At 36.5% G+C, this 21,656-nt stretch overlaps 2 protein-coding genes across 3 annotated transcripts in view; one reads left to right on the forward strand and one right to left on the reverse strand.

The window, feature by feature from the left end:
* The window catches only part of LOC139142665 (zinc finger-containing ubiquitin peptidase 1-like), a 470,199-nt gene that overhangs the window by 166,183 nt on the left and 282,360 nt on the right, over positions 1-21,656 (reverse strand). The gene's annotated exons all lie outside the window — the stretch shown is intronic.
* The window catches only part of LOC139142669 (uncharacterized protein C6orf118-like), an 81,797-nt gene that overhangs the window by 30,549 nt on the left and 29,592 nt on the right, over positions 1-21,656 (forward strand). For both annotated transcript variants that reach the window (XM_070712721.1, XM_070712722.1), the window contains exons 2-3: positions 2,803-3,608; positions 21,376-21,507. In XM_070712721.1, the coding sequence (XP_070568822.1) occupies positions 2,847-3,608; positions 21,376-21,507 (894 nt within the window). In that variant the 5' untranslated portion in view covers positions 2,803-2,846. The remainder of the gene's footprint in view (positions 1-2,802; positions 3,609-21,375; positions 21,508-21,656) is intronic.

Below are 21,656 nucleotides of genomic sequence, written 5' to 3' on the forward strand. Positions count from 1 at the left end.
GTGAGGCGTCCGTCCACTCAAATATCTTGAGAACCGCAGTACTTACTGATTTGATATTTGTTGTGTAGATGAAAAATATGATTTTGAGAAACTATTTTTTTTAATTTTTTGATATTGTTGAAAATAGGCAAATTAATGCCAAAAAAGGTGTTTTTGGTAAAAAATCTTCTTCTTCATAACCGCTGGTCAGACAGCTTTGTTATTTGGTATACAGGTCCCTAGGGGTAACCCAACTAGACTGTTCAAATTGTGATGAAATATGCAAAATCTGTATTTTTAAGGAATTTTTTTGTCATTTTGGTCAAAATTTGACTTACATTGTATGTAATTCTTGTACTGTATAAACCCTATCAATTCACCCAGAAAAATATAATTAATATGATTTAATTAATTGAATTAATTAGGAAATCATCAAAGCCAAAATAATTTTAGTGTAGAATTATCAGAAAGTTCAACTTTTTTTGACAGTTCATAGTGAAATGCTTACCATCTTGGAGGATTAAAACATGTAAAGGCAACTTTCCTGAATCCCAACTTTGACATATTCTGAACCGTCATTTATTGTGCCCTGTATGTTATCTAAAAGAAATTGCTCAAAATAGTCAATAGAGATAGAGATAGAGATAGAGAAAGTTCTAATTTCCATTTATGGTTGACTTGGTAAGGATAAAATAAAATTACTTTTTGAGGAAAAAAATAGAGTGGTCAATTAAAAGAGTGGTCAAAGTGATAGGGTTTTTATGGTAAAGCTGGGCTGTATAAAGATTCCTCATGTGCTATTTATAGCAATTATGCAATCTGTGTAAACAGTGCAATGAAAGTGTAACATGATTCCTTATAATGCTTTTGATGACCTTGAACTTCTTAAGTTTCAAACCTTTGTCTCTTCAGTGTGCTTTCTCTGAGTATGTACAGTCTCAACTTATTAAACAGAACTCACAATGTTAATCAAAGATATCCACCTTCTTAATCAATACATGTGTCACAAAAGGTTATTCTCTACATAACTCAACAGAGCTCTGTCAACTGTTGAGTTGCTTGTTCTTTCAAAACGCTGGTCAGACAGCTTTAATATTTAGTTTACTGTCCGTAGGATGACCTTAGTGAGATAATTTCATACAGTAAGGAAATACTTAATTTTGTATCCATGTCTATAGTAGCTTCAGGGACTTTGGCCCTATGTTTGTGTTTTAATATTGTTCTTGTCGTAGACACTGGATCACTAACAGTAACTTACTTTGGATTGTTACCTTTGGATTAGATGATTAGTCAGACTATCGGTCTGCACAAGTAATCAGAGTCCAATTTTGGTTTAATATATGAATGCTGCTTTCTCAAGATTGATGGCACTTCTACAACCACGCATTATGATCCTCATTAGCATACCTGATATGATTATGATATGATAAAAAAGCAATTACAAAAGAATGTTCCTTATCAGTTTTGTTTGACTGTAAACTTTTGTCTGGTAATGATTTCATCATGAAAAACACTGGATATATCTAATAAAATCAGATATGCTTGTTTAGTTTTGCCTTGAAATATCTGATTACAAAGAGTCAGTCAGAGAAGCTGATCACTAGAGATTTCCACTGACCAGAGAGAGTGATGTTTAATTGTATGTCAGAATGAAATTTCAGTGTTATCTTATTTCTTATGAAAAATAGTCTCTGCATTTTAATAAGTTAGGCATTTTGAGTTCAGTTATAAAATATCTGATGTACATATACAGTGTAGGTGCAGAGAGAGAAAGATAAAGTATTACAGATGGTTTCCATTGTTATGATGACTTGTGGTTTACAGCATGTGTCAATGGTTTAATGTTTTATTTTCATAAAAAAGCTGACATTTTGATCAATTAGATCTAACATGTAGAGAGAGACAGAAAGTGTATTGTGATAAACTGAATACCAGATCCCCTGATAGGGTTGAAGGAATAGAAAATGTTCTTTACTTTTATAACATAAACATAGCATGTACATGTACTTCAGTCTGACTGTGTTGTCAGGCTTTGCTGACTGTGAAAACTCCAGCTACACAAGATATTACAGCTTAGTAATTACAGTAGGTGGAACAGCTTTGAAACATGGCTGGCAAACATTAATTGGTAAATGATCAATTTGGCTGTCGCCAAAAAAATGCACATGCTGAAGAGCATGTAGTTCATTGCGTTTGTTCTGTTCTCTAGATTTTCTACAACAAACTGATGCAAATAGAACTCTGTACTGATAATTATTGTTTGGGCTAAAATACATTTCTCATTTTGAATATGTATTGCTGGAGGAATATGATACGGTACTTGTCAGATTTCTTTGAAATTTAGTTCATACCCCTACAGGGAGGATTAGCTCAAACCCGGATTTTGAATGGACCATGATACAAACAAACCCATGTGTGTAAACGCGCATAGACGAACGTGTATTTCCATATGCGTTAGTGCACAATTGGGTTTGTTTGTACAGCGATCACATGATCTCATGGGCGTACTGAGTCTGTAGAACCGTTGGGGAAGTATTTATGTAAACGTCTTGGGTTTTCTGTCTACAAAATCTTGTGAATGGCACTAATTATTTTTTGTGCAAAAATTTGGAATGAATGACTTATATTTGACTTGCTTCAGTAAATTTTATGAGTTCTGAGTTAATACAGACTTTGTCATTACATTTTGTTGAAATTTTTAAATCATCTATCTGTTCAGTAGTTTTCAATGGGCACTGTTAACAGCAGACAATTATCACTCCACAATAATGGAGTGTATAGATTTTATAATGATCACATTTTTCGCTGTTGTTACATCCACAGATTACAGACAGATTTCTCTCAGACTAAAAACAAGGGAAGACAAAATGACAGAGAGGATACCAGTTCATGAACAACGGCTTGGCCAGCTGTTAGATTCAGTTCTTCATGAACACAGTAAGGACATAAAGGCATACAGCTCTGGCCATCTGAATCACAATAAACTGTACAAGCATCCAACAAAGGCATCACATGTGACATGGGAGAGTGCCAAGAAGTCTGTGCCAGTCATGAACCAACCTTCAAAAATCCCCAAGCCACCAAAGGACACGCAGACTGTGAACAACATGACCAGTGCAATGTATAACTTCAGTATGGGGACCAGTGGCAGCCTTCCGTTGCCACCAGTGGAATCCCGAACCAAGAGGCAGGGAAGTCCAAGCCCTAGGTCTACAGGATCACCCTCCCCCCTCACAGCGCCACCTCCCCCTCCCTCCCCAAGATTAATGAAACGAGCACAGGAGGACATGAAAGACCTCCGAGCGAGTTCAAGTTTGTCGTACAAGAGCGATAACATATACATTGAGGAATTGAACCTCCCTGAAGTGATGTTACCAGCACTTGGGATGCGAACCCAGCCAAAGTCGGTGAAAAAAGTGGAGCCAGGCCCGCTGTCGCAGGACAGCAAGTCACATGCATTTCAGAAACAGAGGTTTTTCCAGACACACCTGGGTGAAGTCACCAAGAAAGACCAGTACAATAAATTCCAAGACTTTGAAAACCATGTGTTAAGGAAACCTGATGCCAATGAACAGAATGTACTGACAGGGAAGAAAGCCGTTGAACACCTGGAACAGAAACTGCAACAGGTAATGTTAATCACCGTTATTTGATTTTTTTAATGCTAAATTTTTAACTCTTGCGTTGTCCAAGATACTGTATAGGCAGGGCTCAAATTAGTGGGAGACCCATGTCCACAGACTACCAACCTTTTGTCTGTCAGAAAAAGTTTCACTGCAACCATATAAATAAACTATTTTGCAAGCGGAATAGTCTCTTAAATGAAAATAAAGATTCCCAGCTATACTTTTGTAATAAATCACAAATAAGCATAGACCATATTTGTGATTTATTACCAAATAAAAGCAGGAAATCTTTATTCTCGTTTTAGAGACTATGTCTATGAAATTGCAGGCAAAATTGACTACTCAGAGAACGAGATGACTGCTGCCCTCTATGGGGCCTTAGAAATGTCCTTTGTCTTGTACGAGTGTTGGTTGTCATGTTACATGATTGCTGCCCTCACAGTTCAGCCAGACACATTTGCCAGTAAAGATAGATTTGACAGCAACATAGCTTATAAAAATTCATCATATTGATATTCGTAACTTAATGCAGCTTAGTAATTGTGACCCCTGTAAGATTGTAACCGTTTGGAGAGATGCGATTAATTTGTGTAAAATAAGTCCTCAGAAAAATTCTCTGCAATGTTATTGTTAGCGTTAAGTTTCAAGTTGATAATTCCCTATCACTGGAGTTCTCTTATAATGGGTCCAGGGCATAACTTTATTGCACAACAACACACTTCAGAAAGTGTGGTATAGAGCAAGTACAAAATCAAACGTTACACACATAATTGGATGAGGCTGCTGCTTGGGGAGATTTGGTAGTGCTAAAAATATATCTTAAAAGAAGAACTTAATCTTCAAAACTCATAAATACAAAGGAATTTTTCTCTATCACTCAAATGTTCAATTTTGAAAATGTGACTCCATAGATGAGAAAAGGACATTTCTATATATGCAACATATTTACCACACTGCATGATATCAATGTGTCCTCATCATGTTTATCCATGAAACCTTACATGTTCGCCCATCAAATTTCTGTGCACTGTTTTAGTAGTGAGATTAAAGTTGCAAACAGCTGACCAGATTGGTCTTCCACTATAAGTATCCAGAATGTATCTGATATAATCAATCCACTTGGAATGATGCTGAACACTGAGTAGTATATGCAGCACACAGTAATATGTCATCTGATAAAACCAATCTATGCAAGTGCCTTAACATGTGTCTTATAACAGAGAACTGAATGGGATATCTACCCAATTCACCAAGAATACCAGCTCTGGGAGCTTGTTTAGAAACTCCAAATAAATATCTGTAAAAGGAAAGGCTAACATCATTCAGAAACTTCTACTTTATGCGATCAAAAAGATCTAGAGCTTTAACAGGGAAACTTTCATTATGTGACATGCCCTTACGGCTAAAAAGGGCCTTCATAGCTTTCAACTTCAAGTTTTTGAAATTCATAGCTTTCAACTTCAAGTTTTTGAAATTACTTTTAAATTTGCCAATCAGAGTGATTACAAAGAAAGCCAAGGTAATAATATTTATTCTCCAAATCATTGACTTGGTTTGCTGAGCACTATCAAATCAATGCCCATCATCACCCCAAAACTACCTCTGTTTCACTGACTGGTGGCTGCTGACTTGATCACTGTAAAGTATACTTATCATGAGAACATTGCCTTTTTATCTTAATATCTCAGATGCCATTGACTTGATGTCTGAGCCTTTTGACTTACATATCTAAGAGTGGGTAAAAAATTACAGATGACTCAAAATAGACAAATTTTGTAATTTTGCAAGATTTGCCATTATTTCCAATAAGCATAACATGAAGTAAACAGTGTGTGAGGTAGACAGTTGTGAACTTGTTACTGCTGAAAGTATTTTAATCTACAACAAAAGAGCAATTGACAGAGGAAAATTTTTGAAAGAATTTAAAAGATGAAACTATATTGACTGCTTGTTTTTTAGTCTGGACTGAAGAAAGGGTATTAATCAGATAGAAAGTCTGGAAAAAGATAAATTATTTGTCACTGCAAAGGGGAAGAAAACAGAATGTGGTTGGTTAATGTAATATCTTCAAAAAGACAAATTACTTGTTGGTGCAAAGGTGTAGAAACCAGACTGTGCTTGTATAGTATAATATCTTTAATGTATGTCCGTGGGTAGAGAAAATGCAATATTTTATGGAAGATGGTACCTTCGTAAGTTAGTGGCTTTTAATTTCTTTCATACATAAGTGCAAAAAATGTATTACACTAATCATATACACTGGAAGATATGCTGAAAGGATTTCTGTACTCGTGTTCTATCATACAGAAAGCACTTTTAGTTGATATTAAACAACATACAAGGTAGGGATTGGGCCAAACCATTGTGGCAAATTGCAAAAGGGGTGTAACATATTCTACCGATATACAGTTGCTGTGCCTAAGCAATACTGGTGCCTGCAACTTCATGTATATAGAATTCAGCCTAAGGCAAAGTTGAATGTCTTTTTTAGTCCCCACGGACACCGTCCGGGGGGACTTATAGGTTTGGTCATGTCCGTGCGTGTGTGCGTGCGTGCGTGCGTGCGTGCGTGTGTGCGTCCGTCCGTTCACGCAGATATCTCAGAGATGCAAGAAGCGATTTCATTCAAACTTGGTACAAGGATAACTTCATATGTCATACAGATGCACATCAATTTGTTTTGTGATACGATCCAATATGGCCGCCAGGCGGCCATTTTATTACGATTTTTTCATGTACAGAGCCATAACTCAGACATGTTTCAACCAATTTTATTCAAAGTTGGTACAAGGACATTGACCAATGTCATAGATATGCACGTCATTTTGTTTTGTGATACGATCCAATATGGCCGCCAGGCGGCCATTTTATTACGATTTTTTCATGTACAGAGCCATAACTCAGACATGTTTCAACCGATTTTATTCAAAGTTGGTACAAGGACATTGACCAATGTCATAGATATGCACATCAATTTGTTTTGCGATACGATCCAATATGGCCGCCAGGCGCCATTGTATTACGATTTTTTCATGTACAGAGCCATAACTCAGACATGTTGCAACCGATTTTATCAAGCATTGGTACAAGGACATTGACCAATGTCATAGATATGCATGTTGATTTGTTTTGTGATACGATCCAATATGGTCGCCAGGCGGCCATTTTATTACAATATTTTCATATACAGTGCCATAACTCAGACATGTTTTAACCGATTTTATTCAAAGTTGGTACAAGGACATTGACCAATGTCATAGATATGCATGTCAATTTGTTTTGTGATACGATCCAATATGGCTGCTTAGTGGCCATTTTGTTACGATTTTTTCATATGCAGAGGCATAACTCAGGCATATCTTAACCGATTTTATTCAAAGTTGGTACAAGGACATTGACCTATGTCTTACATATGTACGTCGATTTGTTATGTGATACGATCCAATATGGCCGCTAGATAGGCAGCCATTGTATTACGATGTTTTCATGTACAGAGCAATAACTCAGACATGTTTCAACGGATTTTATTCAAAGTTGGTACAAGGAGATTAACTAATGTCATACATATGCATGTCAATGTGTTATGTGATACGATCCAATATGGCTGCCTTGCAGCCATTTTGTTACGATTTTTTCATGTCAAGGGCCATAATACTCTAAGGCATATCTTAACCGATTTTATTCAAAGTTGGTACAAGGACATTAACCTATGTCATACATATGTATGTCAATTTGTTTCTTGATATGATCCAATATGGCTGCATGGCAGCCATTTTGTTACAATTTTTTCGTGTCCTTAGCCAAAACTTGGGCATGTCTCAACTAATTTTATTCACAGATTTTATTCAAACTTAGTACAAGGACATTGACCTATGTCATACATATGCACATTGATTTGTTTTATGATACAATCCAATATGGCCGCCGTGTGGCCATTTTTTTCCGATTTTTTCATGTCCGGAACCATAACTCAGACATGTATCAAGCAAATTTATTCAAAGTTGGTACAAGGACATTGACTTATTTATACATATGTATGTCGATTGGTTTCACGAGATTGTCCTATGTGGCCACATGGTAGCAATTTTGTTATGGTTGTTTCATGTCGAGAGCCATAACTCTGGCAATTAAGTCTCAACTGATCTTATTCAAAGTTGGTACATGTACATTGACTTACGTCATACATATACATGTTGATTTTTTAACAGTAAAATCAAATATCGCTGCATGGCGGTGATTTTGTTACAATTTTCAGATGTACAGAGCTATAATTCAGACATATTTCCACCAGTATCATTCAAAGTTGGTACAAGGACATTGACCTATTTCATACATATGCTCGTCAATTTGTTTCACGTCATGTAGCAGCAACATGTCAATTATTGAATTTTCGTAAGTAGGCTTATATGTCAAGAAAATACGTACTGCATCAAATTCATGAAACTTTATACTGATGTTAAGGTCACATTGCTTTAACATTGAACATTGAACATCAGTGTCATTTTAATTAATTTGTAATTGCATAAGTAATGAACTTCCTAATTAGGATGATATAGCCACAAATTAATACAGCGTCAAATGTGATGAAACTTGATACAGATGTTGATCTCATAGTGTTGTAAATACTGCATCAAACTTTATGAAATATGGTACCAGTGATAATCTGTCAAGTGATAGAATTGTATGCAAAAATGTTTTGCAACATCCTGTTGATTAATTCCTAGTTGACTCATTTTATGAACTTTAGGATGGTGGCCTACATTGGTTTTATGTTTTCATCACCATGGAACTCATTCTTGGCCATTGAGCGCCATCTGTATCAAAGTATTTTTATCACAGACCTAATTAATGAAGAGGACTCTATCCTCTCTGAGGACATGTAATCAAAGTACCCATTATTAACAAGTGGGGACTGTGTCATCAACAATGACTTGTTAAAGTTGGTACAAGGACATTGACCAATGTCATAGATATGCACGTCAATTTGTTTTGTGATACGATCCAATATGGCTGCCAGGTGCCCATTTTATTACGATTTTTTCACGTACAGAGCCACAACTCAGACATGTTTCAACCGATTTTATTCAACGTTGGTACAAGGACATTGACCACTTTCATAGATATGCACGTCAATTTGTTTTGTGATACAATCCAATATGGCCGCTAGGCGGCCATTTTATTACAATTTTTTCATATACAGAGGCATAACTCAGGCATATCTCAACCGATTTTATTCAAAGTTGGTACAAGGACATTGACCAATGTCATAGATATGCACGTCAATTTGTTTTGTGATACGATCCAATATGGCTGCTGTGTTGCCATTTTGTTACGATTTTTTCATATACAGAGGCATAACTCAGGCATATCTCAACCGATTTTATTCAAAGTTGGTACAAGGACATTGACCTATGTCATACATATGTACGTCGATTTTTATGTGATACGATCCAATATGGTCGCTAGGCAGCCATTTTATTACAATGTTTTCATGTACAGAGCCATAACTCAGACATATTTCCACCAGTATCATTCAAAGTTGACATTGACCTATTTAATACATATGCTCATCAATTTGTTTCACGTCATGTAGCAGTAACATGTCAATTATTGAAGTTTCGTAAGTAGGCTGATATGTCAAGAAATATGTACTGCATCAAATTCATGAAACTTTATACAGATGTTAACTGATGTTAAGCTCACATTGCTTTAACATTGAAAAAGACATTTATCAGTGTCATTTTAATTAATTTGTAATTGCATAAGTAATGAACTTTCCTAATTAGGGTGATATAGCCACAAATTAATACAACGTCAAATGTGATGAAACTTGATACAGATGTTGATCTCATAGTGTTGTAAATACTGCATCAAACTTAATGAAATATGGTACCAGTGATTATCTGTTACGTGTTAGAATTGTATGCAAAAATGTTTTGCAACATCCTGTTGATTAATTCCTAGTTGACTCATTTTATGAACTTTAGGATGGTGGCCTACATTGGTTCTATGTTTTCATCACCATGGAACTCATTCTTGGCCATTGAGCACCATCTGTATCAAAGTATTTTTATCACAGACCTAATTAATGAAGAGGACTCTATCCTCTCTGAGGACATGTAATCAAAGTACCCATTATTAACAAGTGGGGACTGTGTCATCAACGATGACTTGTTTTGCAGTGTCATTGATATAAATATTGATGACCATGGCACTCACCCTGTACATCAAATATAAAGTACCTTGATTAAAACAAATAATCCAACTATTGCCAGAAAATGGAAATTCAACCTCTGTCACAACACAGAAATCAAACCTCTGTAAAAAAAAATTCCAAGAGGTCCAACTGCTGTTACAAACAGAATCTAACCACTAGCTGTCACAGAACAGAAATCCAACCAATTTCTGTGTTTAAAATACACTATCTACCCGGTACGTCAAGTTCCATAAACATACTGTATGTCACTGTCAGAATCCAACTGCTGTTATAGATCAGAATCACTCCTTTGTCAGAATCACTGAATTATCAAATCTTGTCACACTGAAAATATGAATTCACAATACTTGTAGGAGTTGACTTGGGTATAGGAAAACAAACTTTTGCATATTTTGCATTTTCAAATTAATCATAATTTTCATATTTCTGTTATGTGTGTCATTTTAAGACATATTTCATGGTCGTTTGGCATTAATTACCCTAATTAGAATGTTTAACATGTAAAGTGAAGAGGTTTGAGATTATTGTCAGTTGCAGTTTATCACTTGATTTATTTGAAGTCAGAATAAAACGTACCTTTTATTGAGAAAAAAAATTATCATTAAGTTAGGGAGTCTAACTTGAGTAATGCGTACACAATGTTTTTGTGTGACTATATTCACTTCAACACTAGACCAGTGTGTCCTCCCACACTGTGCAGTCACAGTAGTCCACAGTATGTGTCGCAGTATATTTATGTGAAATAGTCTATCCTCAGTTGTCTTTCAAGTTCACGTGATGTGTGGTTTCAAAATCCTGATGTAGGATTCCTGTGTAGAGGTCAGTGGATTGTTTATAATGTTGTTTTGCTGCATGTTAACTCTCAAGGCAATGCTTCTAAACATGCCAGTGAGCCAGTATACGAACTGTTCCACATGTAAAAGTGCATGCACACATTGGTACATTATATTTTTTTTGTTGTGGAAATTTGATGCAAAGCCCAAACTGAATGAAATTGTACAACATCATAAAAAATAATCATTCTATTTGTTTTTCTCCATTCTTCAACATTCATTGGAGTTTTTCAAAATGATATTTTTTCACGTGTAATATTAAAATAGTTTTAATTTATTTTTATATTCACCACATTAGTAGACTGAGAAACTTAAGTAGCAGGTAGACTTTGTCATAACGAGGTAAAATGTGCTTGGGTCTGTTTGGTAGAATCATCATGACAAAAACACTGTGTAGGTGTAATACTATAATGATAGGTAGAAAGAGACAAATATAAGCAATTTGTAGAGTTTGTGGCGCTGCCAAGCTTTCATTTTCACTTTCCTTCCTGCAGACATCAAAATATGACATGACTTAATATCTTTTGGACTCAATCACATTTGTAATATAATGCTGGCAGAGTTGATATTTACAAAAATATTAATTATTAATAAAATTGCAAAAAGCCATTTTGTTCCGATACCTTTTTGATAAAAGTTTCAAGAATGTTTGCATGCCTCTAAGATGTACACACAAACCTTTGAATGTGAAAGTTTGTTTATCCTTATCTATTAATTTATTGCGCTCTCTGTCTGACACACTCAAACAATTACAAACAAAATTTTGACTTAGATTTATCACCAACAGAAACCTTTTACCCATGTGTTCACCATCATTAATTTCATGCAAATCACATATCTGGTCTTTGAGAGCTTAGAAGCTATCCAAGCTAGGTGTAATGTCAGGTGACTGCAATCTTGTTTTGCATTCTGAATCAGCATTCTGCCTCACAGAATCTGACATCATACCGGTAAACAAAAAGAAGCCGGTTTGATGCAATTGAAGTTGATGGCATGAAATTTTAACCATCAGTAAATTTTCCCAGTCTTTTGCCAACAAAAATTGGACATGGAACATGAGTGCATTGGCAATAAAACTGATTGGTTTCATGACTTCCTCTGGTATCAGGGCACAGAAATACTTAGCTTGCAGTATTGCAGTCTTTGTCTGGAAGTCTTTGTCTATGTTTAAAGTAGACTTACAACCAAAAGGTATCAGTAGGCATATTTGTGTGCAAGTACCTTAGGTGAACCTTATACAGTTTTATAAATATTGTGATAATATCCTTAATTTTGTATTTTTGCTGAATTTTTTGGTGATTTTTCTCATTTTCAGTAAAAATTCTTCTTCTCTGAAACCGCCAGCTCAATCGCTCCCAAATTTTGGTTGTCTCTTTGCAAGGGTGTTACTGTTCTAATTTGTTGAAATTATGACAAAATTGGGAAAATTACTATTTTTAGCAATTTTGTCATTTTTGGTCAAAAAATCTTAAACAGTATTTCCTTTTTAAAACCCCTGGACAGACAGCTTTCATATTTGGTACACAGACGTACAGAGATGACAATAGTTAGATATGTTGAAATTGTCCTGAAATATACAAATTTGTATTTTTAAGACAATGTTGTCATTTTTGGTCAAGAAAACTTGTTCTCAAAATTACGTGTTTGATAGCTTTGTAACGTACAAAGTCCCTTGTTTGATAGCTTTGTAATTTGGTATAAAGTCCTGAAAGATATTGTTAGATAAATTTTCTCCTGAAAGTGTTGGGAAACCCCCAAATTTGTATATTTCAGGTAATTTTCTCAGTTTGTGACCTTAAATGACCTACACCAACCCAGGATATGTTGTGAGACAGTTTTGAAGGCTGTGAACATAATTTTGTCATATTTGGTATCAATTTGTAGAAAAATTTGATCCAGAAAACAAAGCTTAGGTGATTTTTTTCATTTTGGACCAATTTTTGCAACTTTTCTATGTAAGACATACAAGAACTGATGAGAAATTTGGATCCAGGATAATCTGTTACTACCTTAAGTGCTGTTTACATGAGAATGATAACACTCATGGCATTGATTAAAAAATCTCCAAGGTTGTAAATGTACTTCCTGTCATTTGGTCTTATGTAATACCAAGGGGCGGAACATTTGATATTCAGGAGGGGGTAGGGTCTAGAAGATTGGTGATGTAGCATTACTTTTTTACCAGATCCCTTGTGCAATTTTTGCCCGCTCCCACCTTTTCTTTTTATCAAGCCTTCTCTGTTTTTTGTTGTTGACATTTGCTTAAATGTATTTAGGATCTGCTTCTCCCATTGCTATAGAAGTTGATATGCATGTTCCCAAAGATGACCTCAAGTACCTAAGTTGGAGACCTTATTTGCTTTTGTCATTCTTTTTTTCCTGGTTTAAATATTTCTCAAATGGACCAATTCAAACCGAATGTGAGCACATAGTGTCCTTGACGGTATTTTTAGGATATGTGGGTTACTTGATATACTGGTATTGAGTTTTGGCTGTACTGTTAATGAAATGAAATTGACACCCTCAGGTTTGAGATATGACAATACCTTCTACTAGGTTTTAAACTATACAAGTGACAGTGACACATACAAACTGTATACCTGTAAATTTGCTAGGTCTATTTCAAGTGTGTATGTGTAGCAGTAGTATTACATGTATCAGTTATCCTGATGTGTTTCACAACATGATTTTATCTTCAATAATTGGTACCATTTTGTCACTTTACCAACACAAGTCATAGCTAGAAGTACTGATCAATAGAGACCCATGTAGCATTCATCAAAGGGTAGTCCGCCCACATTGCCTGGAGATTGCAGTATCTCCCGCTGTTTTTAATTTCCTTCTCATGATACACCTACTCGCCAAATATGTAGCAGGCAGAATATAATTATCATGCAGTTTATATATTAGTGGCTATAAAACAGGATGAAAATAAATTACTGTGACAGTGCCCATCTTAAAAGTTTACCATACTGGCCAACCAATAGAACACCAAAGGCAAAAATTTGCCATCCTGGTGATTTGTGTAATTCTTCATATATTTGCGTGTTTTAAATTGTATTTAGCTCATGCATTTTTTGTGTGAAATGTTTGTCAGATGTACATTCCTCACAACACCATATTGAAGTCAGAAATGTGAGTTGTCTTGAACGCAGTGTTATCATGTTATGATGTTACATGTCAGGGGATAATTCAAGTTGAAGGCACTTTGAGTCCCCAAGAGAGATCTGATAGGTAGTCTTGTAAATGTGTAGCGTTGCAGTATGTACATATGAATTACACATGAGCAACTTCAGTGTAGATCTTTATTCTATGAGAGTCCAACTGATGACAACCCTCACACTCACAGCCTATGAAAGAGACCTTGTCGACTTGTAATTGTGCTGTCATTATGCCATTGACTAGACTCAAAAAGGTAATTATCTAATGTTCAAGAGGATAAAGAGAAAGTGATGATGGGCTTTGTTGCTTTGGAAAAGCTACTAGGTCTGTCATGCATGATTGAACTTGAATGATAACATAGGGAATTTAACCTTTACTGATCAAAAGATGATAGTACATGTAATGTGTGTCTCAGGCTTCTTCACTAGCATTTTGCAGGGTACTAGGACAAAGATTTACTTCTAATGAAGAGAGAACTATTGACCTTTAAGCGTTAATCTTTGTAGATACCAATACTTGTGAAGTATTCTTGAAAAGGGACAGTAGCTCCCAATTTTTGTTATTAATTTCATTCCAGTAAAAAGTGCCTGGACAAGTTGAACACAGTGCAATGACATGATCTTGAGAGTTTACTAACAGAACTAATTTCATGAAAAAAAAAATCAAACATGAAATCTAACGGAGCACTAAACAATGAGAAAATCTTGTGTGTCACAGTAGACCATATGGACTACTAGATTTTTTAGCCAGTTTAATATTATGTGAGAGAAATGGCTGAAAATTTCAGCTGTACTGCAGAAGGTTACTCAGTAGTGTAGGTAATTAGTTCTGTGGAAATCAGTATGAAATGATAAAATATTAACTCTCTGAATAATGACATGGGAATTGGTATTCTCAAAGCAATCAATATCCTACATCTCTTCTTAATCACCACATCTTAAGTCATAGGTGAAAAGACTGTTCGGCAACTATAGTATTCTTCAAGATTCTTAGGCGGGAAAGTGTTTACCATTTAGGTACTTCAAAACTGTCTTTGGTCTGTACCTGTTCATTTGCAGTAAAATGTACTACGTGAAGATGTTCTCTATTAGGTAGATCTATTAAAGGTCTGGTGAAATGCCCATGTTGCAAAATCACAGAAATACAGTTGATGGTCTATAAAACAGTTACATTCATTTCTTTTTTCGTTTAGCGCGCGTGATTATGAAATATGGCAAAAGAAAAATGCAATGTGGGCGTGTCCCCCGAGCCTCTCCAGTCGACTTTTTTCGGCTTTCCGAAGTTTGCCCGACGCCGTATCTCATAACGGGAACTAAAGTATTTCACACCTCCGTAAGCTCCCTACGGGGGGTAACTTCTAGGGTTTCCGCTTACATGATCAGGATAGTGTCCTCATTCACTATGGGAGAACGTTGTTCTTTTGGTGGCTGTGACAGCGGCAAGAACATGAACGGCTCAACTGTAAATTATTTTAAGTTCCCGTCAAGTGTTGAGTGTTTGAACCATAGGATGTGCTTGTCTCTGCTGGTTCGTACGATCGGCCACGGTCCCTCGGCTGAGCCTGCCTCGCTACTCGCTACACAGAAGGTTGGGACCGCAATGCAAATCAACAGCATGAACACCAACACTGAACGTTGTGACTGCCATTAAAATGCACTTGTCTACAACACGGAACGTCGAGACCGCAATGCAAATCGACAGTAACTTAAAACGTAAATGGGACCGTGATTAAAATGCACTACAAGTACAACCACAACACGGAAGGTTGAGACTACCATTAAAACGAACAACAACACGGAACGTAGAGATCGCGATACCAATCATGGAGGTAGAGTCCTCCTTGATACAAATCGACAGCAACATGGAACGCGTCGTTGGGACGGTAATTAAATTGAACTTCAACGGGGAATACCGGACCACGAGGACCGCGATGCAAATCGACCGCAACATGGAATGTTGAAGACCGTGATGAAAATCCACAACACAGAACATCTAGACCGCAATGTAAATCAACTGCAACACCGAACCTTGTTGCCTCGATTAAAATGCGTATGTCTGCTATGTATAGCAAAAGTTTCAATTCTCGCGAGCGAGCGTTCCTATGCCCGCTGTACACTAGACAAAATGACGTCAAATTTATGTCGAGGGCTCGATTGCGTGTGTCTTAGTTTCAATTCTCGCGAGAGCTATTTATGCATGCATGCTGTACACTAGACTAAATGACGTCAAATCTCTCGCGAGACTTGGCACGATTGCAAATACGTACGACGGAAAGAACGCAATAATACGGAAGTAGACACAGTTTTTGCGAATCGCCGAGAGAGAAGCGCAGATTAAACAAAAGACTAAAAAACCCACGTTTTTTCTTTATTTTACCATATTTTTTAAACAAAAATCAGTTTCGCCGCTGTGGCGAATTAGGATCGATTTTTTTTCGCCACTTCGGATTTCGATTTGCATTGGCGAACGTGGCAAATGGGCAGCGCGAACAGTGTTTTGTTAGCGGATACCGGGCAGAGATAAGGCGGCGTTGGACCGCTATTCGATGTAAATGAACACACCAATGACGTCACAGACGGCCAACCATTATCCCCGCTATGGGCGTGACCTGAGTGTCGCAAAATGACCCCATGAAAGCCGCGCATAGAAATATCAAAAAAATTAACACTTGCGCGTACTTTTAGGTTGCAATTCTGTTGCGAGTGTAATAGTATTGACCCCCTGGAAGATATTCAGTCACACGAACGGGACCATTTCACCAGACCTTTAAGAAAGGTAGAATTCACCCCAGGGACAGATATTTGGACTCAAAACTTTTACAATTCTTTTCTGATCTACCCTTTTGGGGGCTCATTGTAAAGCTCTTGGAGTATTGAAAATTGAAAATCTCATTTTTATCACAACTGGAAGTTGTGATATAGAGGTGGTTTCAACCGGTGTTTGATGTCGTCCATTTCCGTAAACGACAAAAAGTCAAAAACTGCTGAACAGACTGCACTGATATTTGATACCGATACATAGACTGGTTCCAAGGTTCCAATTCGGAAAAATGGAGCCAAACGGAGCGCCGGTTAGATAGTTTTGGGAAATTTCTAACCCCCCTTTTTATCTAATTGATTTTAGGGGTCTTTCATATATGTAGTTTTGGAATGTACACCAATCCTGGATTGTGGACTGTTTTATGATTGTTGAACAGAAATGAGGTTTTGATGAATGTTAGAAATATGCAGGATGGCTGATTCGAAGTATAAGAGATTTCTATGGTCTTTTGGGCATCAAAAGCATTAAAAAAAACATATTTCATAGTTTAGATTCTCACTTTTGAGATGACCCTAGGCATTTGTTAAGTAAACATCCTTGAGTCAATATACAGACTTTGACATTCCAGAGATTAAGTATCCACAACCTCACATGTTACAGTCTTTCACTACAATGGTATGGCCCAAACCAATTGTTATCAATGGAGAGTGTGGACCTGTCTACAGGAAATTGGGGTGAACAGGTTAGACAATGACGTTACAAGTTGTAGGTTAGTTATCAAGGTAGCACCAGCATAGAGTCCTGAGCATCTGTCCATGTGTTCTCACAGCAAATTACAGGGAAAAAAATTATTTGAGAAGTTTCTCTCCTTTTAAATAGAAGTATATTACAATTTAAACCTGTCATGGATAGATTGCTCTCAAATGATCTGAAACACAGTTATTGCCCATTAGCAACAAATCCATAGCAAGATTTATGTAAAGTTCATGAACTTACACGAGGTATTAGACAAAAGATGACCATGACTTTGCTACTTTTCAACATTTATTTCAATCAGATTTCCCCAGCTTAGTGTATAATTTTGTAATCTTAATTACTGTCAACTTAGCTTTACTAACTTATTCATACCTCATTATTCTTACACTACTGTTATACCTTATAACCACAAAATTTCAAGAGATGCTATATGATTGTCACTTAACAAACAATTTACAAATAATTATTGTCTTCTGCTTTTTCTCCATATACATATACATGTCTCTTTTCTCATAAAAATGAGCTTAAAATCGCAATGTGAAAAATAGTCTTTCAGCTATATGTTGCTCATTGACTTTGTGGTCTGTCTAATTCACAGTGAGTGTGGTTGTTGATAAATGCCGATAATACTAGGCGGTCATTATGTCCAAGCGCCATTGGCGGTATTTTTTAACATAATGACCATAGGTCATTATCACATCTGGAAGTTGTGATATAGGGTTAGCTTCAACCGGTGGTGGACAGTGTCCATTTTCCGTAAACGACAAAAAGTCAAAAACCGCTGAACAGACTGCATTGATATTTGGTAGAGATATTCAGACTAATTCCAAGGTTCCGATTCAGAAAAATGGAGCCAAACGGAGCAGCAGTTAGATAGTTTGGGAAATTTCTAATCCCCCTTTAACTAATTGATTTTAGGGGTCTTTCATATATGTAGTTTTGGAATGTACACCAATCCTGCATTGTGGACTATTTAATGAGTTGTGGAACAGAAATGAGATTTTGATGAATGTTACAAATATGCAGGATGGCTGATTCAAAGTATCAGAGATTTTCATGCGCTTTTGGTAATAAAATTGATAAAAAACAACATATTTAATGTTTTAGATTTCTCACATTTGTTATGACCCTTAACATTACAGACTTGATGACATAACTAGCTGCTGGACCTGTTTACTGGCGCATTGATTTAAAGACAAAGATCGTTTTATTTTGTAATAAGGACGTGTGATTTCGTAAAACATAGTCTATTAACCTGGAAATGTGATTTTTGCGAATATTGCCTACCCCACTGACAAACAGTGTGGTTTGAAAATGGCTGGAATTCGCTACTTCGGGACTTTGTTTTCTGTGTGCATTTACTGACAAACTCCAAACCCGCAGCACCTACCCATTCAGTATTTCATGTACAGGTGTACCCAGAGATAGAGTAGTTTCACAATGTGCCAGTTGTGATCAAGTGCCATTGGCGCTATTTTTCTCTATACCGTAGACTTAGCACAGGGATGGTGGCCATGTTGAATTTCAAATATTGGTAATTGTTAGATAATTTGCTTTTCTAGTACCAAACTTTGCATGGTGACGCCTGATTTTTATTCTTGATTTGGTAAGAGGATGATTGAGAGTGTTGTTAAGGAAAATTTTAGTCTTTCGTTTTCAAGGCACATGCTACCAAATACAAAACAACATTATTAATATGATTCCATACACTAGCATCAGCAATAACAGTTATACCAGTATTATTACTTCTACTACTGTGATTTTTATTACAGACGCTAGTGTACGAGAGTCATTCATTACATTTCTACTGCTCATATCAGTAGCTCAGTATTCCTATTTGGAAAAGGAATGCTTGAGCATTTGGCATTCGGAAATTTTGAGCAAATATTTAGATCTTCCAGTTTTGAGGCATATAGTTCTGTACAGAGTATACCACAGGTGTACAATGTACATGTACCTTAAAGTTTGTAACCAGTGAAATTGTAAGATATTTGCATGACTCTTACAGTATTTCTCACATTCACCAAACAATTTGTGGAGTAATTACACTGATACAGTGTCCGAAATAATCGGTGGCAATGGTGGCATTTGCCACCAAAAACTGTCAATCTGCCACCAAAATTTTTTTCTGGTGGTATTTTTCTGCCACTAAATTTTGGGTCATCATGTCATTGATCCTACGGCTTGAATATTGGAACACTGAATGAACACGCGTTGTCTGACGGCGGAAAAACTCATTAGCAAAAAAAACCCATACTTATTGCGACATTTTTGCATGAATGAAAACATAGCGTGAATCAAAACTTGTGATTGGCTAATCTCCATATCGATGACAGCAGCTTTTGTACACTTGACATGTTGTTGCCCTTTGTGATAGCCGCATATGCAGTCATACAGCACAAGATAAAAGCATGTTGTGACATTTTGAAAACAAAGCCAAACTGCAGCCTGCATGAATTAAATAATAATAAATACTTGCAATTCATTAGCCAGTACAGGGCTCAAACATTCCTATCGCCCGACGCCCGTGGCTAGTGAATTTTGGGTTCGGGCAAGTAAAATCAATATGCTTCCCGTCCGACAGGCAAGTGCACCAGCGGTTGAATTCACTAAGCTCTGGACAATTCAAGCTTGAAAACGTATTTCATTAGGTCTGTACACGCCTACAATCATTGTAAGTCCTTCAACTTTCAGAAGTTTTTTCTGAAAACCCTTGAAAATCCGCCCGACATTGTAAAATAATCGTTCTTGCTGTCGTACAACACAAAAAGTCGTAAAAACAGAGTTTTGCGACATGTTCTCTCCGACGACACGGAGTGAACTCATCACTGTTTTGTATGTGTGCGGTAAAGTGGTATGCTCTTGATAGGGGTTGCCATTCTCTTTGTGCAAGTGTATGAGTCGTATCACAGTCGATCGGCTTCACGCGATAGTGTAATTGCACCATGTGCTTGGTAAATGGATGTAAACTTATTCGAAGCCATGGATCTCGGCAATGCTTACTGTTCAACGTAAATCAACACCCAGTTGAAAAAGTACAAGTTTACATCGTAGTCGAAACGGGCTCAGTCGACCAAGGAGGTCACATATTGCAGCTATACGTAGTGCGTGAGATGCACACAGTTTCAAATTACGTGACCTGGGTTGTTAGGGATCGGCTCTCACTTACAGAAAACAAATCTGCACTGAAGAGTAACGAAAACGAAACTTGAATCTGCTCTCTTGACGAATACATTTATCAAAATAAAACTTTCAAAGATTGCTGTGCTCAGTGAGCAAACATGTAAACAAAAAGGGTTGCAGATGTACATGTGAGTATGCATTGGCAGATAAACACTAGCAGAGCAGTTGTTAGTGATCTCATCTTGATAATAAAGAGCAGCAGCCAGCCATGCACATTGTAAATCACGCAATCTTATTACTCTTATGCAAAGATTTTAATTTGGATTAGGTTGTGGAAAAATCCAAAATTCAAAGATGTTTTCTAGATGGCCAACTCTACAGAAAAGACTAAAGTATTCTCACATTTCTTCTGCGACATTTCAGATTTGGTAATAGTCCTTCATTTTAACAAGATGTAGTTCATGTTTGAATCTGTTTTTTCCCTCTTTGAATTCACTTCATATGGCCAAACTCTTGCTCTCTGTTATAAATTACTGGTACAGTTATTAGAAATTTAGGGTAAGTAAATTTTCCTCTCGGGCAAGTAAAAATGAAATTCACGTGTCCCACGGTTAGTAAGTTTGAAATTTTTTTTTTTCGAGGCCTGCAGTATGGGTTGACTTTTTGTGACGTGTACTCACAATATTTTCAAGAATTTAGAAATTAGAATGAGTATGTGGCAAGGACAAAATGTTGTATTACACCGATCCCATGATGTATTAAACTGCCACCAGATTTTTCATAATTGCCACCTGATTTTATATCTGGTGGCAAACTTTTGCCACAAGAAATAAAAAAGTATTTCCATCCCTGTGATACCTCACTATCAATGACTAAAGGTATTTAAGTTATTTATTGGCTACACTCTTTTTGTTTTCAGTTATTGATGACATTGGATGAAGTTCATCGAAGTGGCGCTCCAAATTTCCATCGGCTTCAACTCTTTGGTGGTATCTTTGAAGATCTGATAGAAGACACACCGATATTTGGTGACATTCTCAAACGAATAAAGGTAGGACTGTGAATTCAGCAATTTCTCAATCAGATTTTAACTCACAACGTTACCTTCTCATCAAACAAAACAGTCAGCAATCAAAACTACTCATGTGGGTCAAGACCACATAATCAACATTTGCTAGTAGCAGTAACTTCTGCTATTTT

Source organism: Ptychodera flava, chromosome 10, assembly GCF_041260155.1.
Source record: "Ptychodera flava strain L36383 chromosome 10, AS_Pfla_20210202, whole genome shotgun sequence".
NCBI lineage: Eukaryota > Metazoa > Hemichordata > Enteropneusta > Ptychoderidae > Ptychodera > Ptychodera flava.